This window comes from Dipteris shenzhenensis, chromosome 31, assembly GCF_047967505.1.
Source record: "Dipteris shenzhenensis isolate YYH24624 ecotype China chromosome 31, Dip_SZ_1.0, whole genome shotgun sequence".
In the NCBI taxonomy this organism is placed as follows: Eukaryota; Viridiplantae; Streptophyta; class Polypodiopsida; order Gleicheniales; family Dipteridaceae; genus Dipteris; species Dipteris shenzhenensis.
This window is the reverse complement of record NC_141626.1, coordinates 7,256,150-7,262,969: the sequence shown is the minus strand read 5'-3', so window position 1 is coordinate 7,262,969 and position 6,820 is coordinate 7,256,150. Positions and strand designations below refer to the sequence as shown.

General features: G+C 45.4%; 1 protein-coding gene across 1 annotated transcript; it reads right to left on the bottom strand.

Moving 5' to 3' along the window:
• Positions 1–329: 329 nt before the first annotated feature.
• Positions 330–6,314, bottom strand: LOC147880970 (putative pentatricopeptide repeat-containing protein At3g11460, mitochondrial). The gene is made up of 3 exons (XM_087402252.1): positions 6,011–6,314; positions 5,847–5,923; positions 330–5,746 (listed from the first exon to the last, which is right to left on the bottom strand). Exons 1-3 carry the CDS (start codon positions 6,123–6,125, stop codon positions 2,789–2,791), a joined length of 3,150 nt encoding a protein of 1,049 aa, XP_087258378.1. The 5' UTR covers positions 6,126–6,314; the 3' UTR covers positions 330–2,788.
• Between the last annotated feature and the right edge of the window lie 506 nt (positions 6,315–6,820).

Below are 6,820 nucleotides of genomic sequence, written 5' to 3'. Positions count from 1 at the left end.
CAGTCCCTTGTGAAGAAAGACTTTAGTTAACAAGGAGAAGTCTAGGCTGGTAGCCACATCTTGAGATGGATTTGACTACGAGAGAAAATTCCCATAAAGTTTCTAATTTTCTTGACACCATGAGCACCATTAAAGGCAATTCCATAGCCTTTTTTTCCCTGGGGGACTGCACTAATAATGGATTATAAGCGCCACAGCTGAAATTGCATTAATTAGTATAACATTAGTTCTATTCTATTGACTATTCATTACATAGCTTCAGTGATCCTCTGGCGATATATAAAAATTCCAAAAGTATAATAACCTCATTCAATATGAATATGGTGGAATCAGTATTATATAGCAATACAAATTTAATAAGGTGCAAAATTCCAAAATCACAGAAGTATTAATACTGATGGGAAAATCTATAGGACGAGAATTTGCGAGGACCACACCTGAGAAAATCATATGAGTGTTAAGCGATCTGGCAGTCAGCCAGCTGTCCCAGTCTGTGGCTGTTCCAGCCAACCAACCAGACTGTTCCCTATTTATACAGGTCTCTTTTTGCAGGCACCTGTCTTCTAGACATGCTCTCTGCAGCGGAGTCTGCTAAAGGTCCTGCAACACCCCTGACAAAGCTGCTCCAGTCGCCATCTCGGCTGTTGCTGTACCGCCAACCTGTTCTTGCTGAATCTGCCAACCAGATCTTTGTGCTTACCTGCCACAGCACTTTGACCCTGTCCATGGGCTCTTGGCTGGGCTGAGCATAGCCCCACAACCAGCTCACATAGGGGCTTATTGTTAGCCCAGGATCTCTTTCTGCAGCCCAACCCTACTGATACATCTACCCACAATATTATGCAGGTGTCAAGCCCCTTAGCTCTCCTCATCTGGGGGATTATAGGGTGGGCATTGACCCTATACTTCCAACCCATTGATGTAAGTGCAGTACCAGATGGCAGTTATGACAAACAATGAGATTTTTGACAACACATACCAGTGTCCCCTTGAGTGTATGGTTAGGGAACAAACGATAGCCAGCGGGTCACTGTGCCCACATAAGAAATGTCATTGGCAAACAATGCAATTCTGGAAAATACATACAGATCCTTCAATTTGGGAATGTCTTGCATCTCCCAACCACAAATATATGCAAAAATTCCGCCCATTTCAGTCCCACTCTTTCCCATGCTTGTACTTTCACTCCCATTGACTCGACATCCTCCACGTCCTCTTGCATGTGAACATCTGCATAGATTAGTTTAAGACATAAGCTGCAGCATCCTTTTCATCCGATCTTAAAGGCCCATCTTCTAAGCTCCATGTTATTGCACTTCAACATGCACCAAACAAATTAAAATATACAACAAGATCAGGTTGGAAAGGCATCTTTTCCACCATGGCCACCACCTCATCTAATTGGCCTGCACAGCCAAGGAGATCGACCATGCAATGTAGTGGTCAATAGTTGCCAGAGATGCAATAGCTTTATCTCATGGCCTTAAAGTATTACCGGCCCTTATCCACTACAAACACATGACTGCATACAGTAGGATTGCTGAGGAATGTGATCCTATCTGGCTTTATGCCACTTCCTTTCATTCTCCAAAGCATATGGAAGACACCCCCCCTTTCTCCAAGCAGGGCATTCCTGCAAGTAGATCAGTCAACAAGACTATATCTCAAGGTGGCAGCTTGTCAAAAACTTCTCATGTGCTTTTGCAAGCAAGCCACATCTGGCATGCGTATCGGCCAAGTGTTACCAATACCGAAGTTATGTGGGACACCATGTTTTCACTATGAGAATTATTTCATAGAGAATTCCAAATCACAAAGCAACTGACTCTCTTTTGTCACACACCTGACTGATCAAAAGGAGCCTTCCAGACTTTAAGTCAAAACTGATGCTGGCTTTATCCAGGCTTGATAACCAACTCTCTGCCTCTGATATTATGTTGAAATAATTGGGTCTAGCTTTTATAGCCTAAACCCCAAGGCAGAAGACTTTCCCAGACTAAATCAACTCTTAGGAACACCATTAGAAAGATTGCACACCAAAATAGGTCAAATTGTGTACAAAGGAAGCACCCTTGTGCAAACAACTCCAGCATAGAGCCACTTGTCAGGCACCAACCTGGGCTGCGATGCTGTTCCAAAATCTGCCTTTCCTCCTGGAGTTGCAGCATGCCTTTAGGCTTGCTTCTGTGGCTCTGGTGGTTTTGAGAGGCAATGAGTGCACAAGGCCCTTTCTACAGGTGAGGGGTCAGTCCGCTTACCCTCGATCATGTCTGACAAATGGCCTGATGTGGGCCGACCATGTAGATGCCAACCCTCCTCCTGGGGTCCCACAGGCATGTCCCAAGGCCATATTTGGGCAACCTGGCCGCCTACTTGGCCCGATCCAGGCTGCGTGCTGTGGACCTGGTCAGCCTGCTTCCAGCCCTCTACCAGGGCCAATACAGCCCTGTCCAGTCCCCATTTTTGCTGCTCTTTCTCCAGCCCTAGCTCTGCCCCTTACAAGGCCAACCCAGCCCTTCATCCTGGATCTCAAACATAGCCCGTGTGGCTGACTATTATCCTCTCCATGTGGCAGCCATGGTACTGCCCCCATGGCAGCCCATGTGAAGTAGTCTTTTTTCCTAGATCCAATCAGGTGGCACCAATATAATGTGCTCACATGGCACCCTCTCTCATACCCATGCCTACTGCAGCATTCCTGCCCTCTTTTTCCTTGGATGGGAGCTGAGGTGGGGCACCCAACTACTCGGAAATAAGAGAGGCATTGGCTAGTGTATGTACATTAACCTCACCAATAGTCCCCACAAGTACATTTTCCTTCGTCAAAGACATGAAAGCGATGTGCATCTCTGACATGAATAGTTCGCTGCTCTATTTTTGAAATAAGTGCAGTAGCCACATGGCAGTCATCACAAATCCGGAGATTTTTTACAACACGTACTGGTGTCGCCTTGGGTGTATTGATTAGGGCACAAGCGATACCCAGCAGCTCACTGTGCCCACATAATCCATCTTTCTTTGCATCATCAGAAATGTTCGATAATAAACAATTCAATTCTCGGACATAACCTTTCTCCCCCATTTTGCAGGACAGATCCTCTAGCTTTGCACGGATATCTTCATTTTGGGAATGTCTTGTATCTCCCGCCACAAATGTATGCAAAACTCCACGAACCTCAGTCCAACTCTTTCCCGTCTTCTTCCATGCTTGCCCTTTCACTCTCATTGCCTCAACCTCCTCTACACCATCTTGCATATGAGCATCTGCATAGACGTTAGACATTAAGACATAAGCTGCAGCATCCTTTTCATTCAATCGCACTGCATGTTCAAAGGCCCGTCTTCCGAGCTCCACATTACCCCACTTTCGACATGCACCCAACAAAGTGAGCCAGACAACAAGGTCAGGTTGGAATGGTATTTTATCCACCATGGCCACAGCTTCATCTAATTGGCCTGCACGGCCAAGGAGATCAACCATGCAAGTGTAGTGCTCAATAGTTGCAGAGATGCAATAGTCTTTTTTCATGGTGTCAAAGTATTGTCGGCCCTTATCCACTAGACCCACATGACTGCATACCGTAAGAACACTAAGGAATGTGACCCCATCTGGCTTTATGCCTTCTGCTCTCATTCTCTGAAGCATATGAAAAACACACTCACTTTCTCCAAGCAGGGCATATCCAGCAATTAGTCCAGTCCACGAGACTACATCTCGAAGTGGCAGCTTGTCAAACACTTCCTGTGCTTTTGCAAGCGAGCCACATCTGGCATACATATCAACCAAGGTGTTGCCAATACAAAGATCTCTTTCCAGTCCCTTTCTGGCAAGCTCAGCATGTATTTCTCGGGCCTTATCTATGGCTCCTATGCTGCCACAAGCTTTCAAGCTGCAAGCAAGCATAACATCATCAGGGCACACACCATCCAGTTGCATCTGTTCAAAATACTTCAGTGCTTCCTCACCAAGGCCATGATCCGCATATGCAGCAAGTATTGCAGTCCATGAGACTACATCCCGAACTGCCAGCTTGTCAAACACTTCCTGTGCTTTTGCAAGCAAGCCGCATTTGGCATACATATCAACCAAGGTGTTACCAACACGAGGATCACTTTCCATCCCCTGTCTGCGAATGTCATCATGTATTTCTTGGCCTTGGTGTATGGCACCTATGCTGCTACAAGCTTTCAAGATGCAAACAAACGTGACAGCATTTGGAGACACCCCGTCCAGTTTCATCCGTGCGAAAGAGTTCAATGCTTCCTCACCAAGCCCATGTTCAGCATATCCTGCAACTAGGGCAGTCCATGAGATTACATTTCTAGTTGGCAGCTTGTCAAAGACTTCACATGCTTTTGAAAGCGAGCCACACTTGGCATACATATCAACCAACGTGTTGCCGACACGAGGATCTCTTTCCATCCCCTTTCTAGCAATGTCAACATGTATTTCTTGGCCCTTGTCTATGGCTCCTATACTGCCACAAGCTTTCAAGCTGCAAACAAACGTGACAGCATTTGGAGACACACCCTCCAGTTGCATCCGTCTGAAACAATTTAGTGCTTTCTCACCAAACCCGTGTTCAGCATAACCTGCAATTAGTGTAGTCCACAAGACTACATCTCGAACTGGCAGCTTGTCAAACACTTCACTTGCTTTTGCAAGCCAGCCACATTTGGCATACATATCTACCAAAGTGCCACCAACATAAGGATCTCTCTCCAACCCTTTTTTGGTAATGTCAGTGTGAATGTCTCGGCCCTTCTCTATGGCTCCAATGCTGCGACAAGCTTTCAGGCTGCAAGCAAATGTGACAGCGTCCGGAGACACCCCCTCCCGTTGCATCTGTTCAAAACAGTCCAATGCTTCCTCACCCAACCCATGTTCAGCATATCCTGCCATTAGTGCAGTCCATGATACTACACCTCGAACCGGAAGCTTGTCAAACACTTTCTGTGCCTTCGCAAGCAAGCCACATTTCGCATACATATCAACCAAAGTGCTGCCAACAAAACGATCCCTTTCCAACCCCTCTCTGGAAATGTCATCATGTATCTCTTGGCCTCTTTCTGCATCCTTCAGCCTGGCACAAGCCTTCAGTAAGGCCACAAAAGTATACTTGCTAGGATGTACACAATCCTCTTGCATTTTCTGGTAGAGGTTCAGGGCAAGCAGTGACTCCCCACACTCAATATAGCCGGTGATGAGAGAAGTCCACGAATGCTCATTCCGATCAAGTAATGTGTTAAAAACCTGTTGAGCATCCAATATGCTTCCAGATTCCACTAACATTGGGACAAGGTAGTTCCCAAGAGATTTATGAGCTTCCAGCCCACGTTTGCACATGTAGGCATGCACAAGCTTGGCATATGCCAAATTTTTCTTTTTTCTGCACTTCTGCAAGATGCATCTAAAGTTTTCAACGGAAGGTTCCAAAGAAGTGAGTGCCTCCTCTAAGCTCAGCATCACCAAGCGACTGTCTTGTGCTTTAGATGCATTCACCTGTCTTCCAGACCCAAATCTGGCATTGCAATCGCTGCCACACTCCGCTCCCTCCTTCCCTACACCACGTTCTTCAGAGTTTGATCGGATTGGACCTCTGAAAGCTTTGGCCCCATGAACTCCCTTGCTTCTGGATTCGCTTTTCTCAAACATGTCTTTAATCCACGCTGGATTGTACCAGCCGTCTATCCAAAGCGACTCCTTGGTACTCTTATGTTTGAAATCTGGAGCCCTTGGGTTTGTCTGTTAAAACTTAAAACAGAATCGTCAAGGCAAAAATGACCGAGTATTTCTAAAGCCCAACTTGTGGAAATTATTTTGTCCAAACTCATTGAAAACTTACTTTGTGCTTTCTGTTGTCACACCATTGGGAGGGATCCGTGAAGTACGCCTGCCATAGGTGCTCTGTACTTGAGCAATCTGCAAAGCAATATCACATGAAAGCTAATTGCCAGAAGTTTATCGGAGTGCAGAAAGAGAAAACATGTGAGGTGCGTCCTGCCGTACCTAAAATGGTAGAACCAGCCGAGGAATCCTCTACCACCTGGCGGATTGTCGCTCCGGCGCCTCCGTGGCTCCGAGAAGTTGGCCAAGAAGACGATGATCGTCGTCTCATGGCCATAGCAAGGGCCAAGATCCCTAACGGGCATGAGTAGAGGATCCTGGGGTGTCTAAGAGGGCGATCATCCAAGTGCCCACCCACAATTCGTTGAGAACTCAAAGGTTTGAAATGGAAGTCGTTCGCCCAGGCGGAATGATCCAACGGTGGATCATGTCTAGGTGACAAAATAGGTTCCCAGATTCAAAAATGTGAGTATTAGTACTCTCGAGCATTACCTTCAAGTTGTTTTGTCAAAGGAAAACAATTGTAAAGATCAATGATTTAATACTAGTGTCTTGGCCTCTAAAATTGAGCATTGACCATATGTCTATTGTTTTTGATAGATACATCACCTAGGCAAGACTCTTATCTTTAACCATCTTGTGAAGATGTCTACAGCTTTGGAATTCATATCATCAAAGTCATTCTTGCTGTAAGCTAGAGCATATGGCTCTTTAATGAATCTTCCACAACTTCTCACACAAAAAGTTTTTATTTGCCATATCTAGAATGTGGAGGCTACTATCACCAAAGATGAGTATTTTTAGGACTCCAAATTAGCATTGATGTCATTTTTTATGATGGAAATATCATATGGGTAATGTAATAATGGCTTGCATATTGATAATTTATGTGTGATTAATTCTCTGCTCAAATCTGTGATGTACTTTCTTTGGCCTTGACCTTGTGCTCCTACTATCCTTATTGACTACATG

Bases quoted from the DNA above. Each gene is read 5' to 3' on its own strand.
- LOC147880970 (XM_087402252.1), bottom strand. From the start codon at position 6,125: ATGGCCATGAGACGACGATCATCGTCTTCTTGGCCAACTTCTCGGAGC. The intron at 5,924-6,010 runs GTACGGCAGGAC...ATTGCTTTGCAG, and splicing joins GGCTGGTTCTACCATTTTAG to ATTGCTCAAGTACAGAGCAC. The intron at 5,747-5,846 runs GTAAGTTTTCAA...AAGTTTTAACAG, and splicing joins GTGACAACAGAAAGCACAAA to ACAAACCCAAGGGCTCCAGA.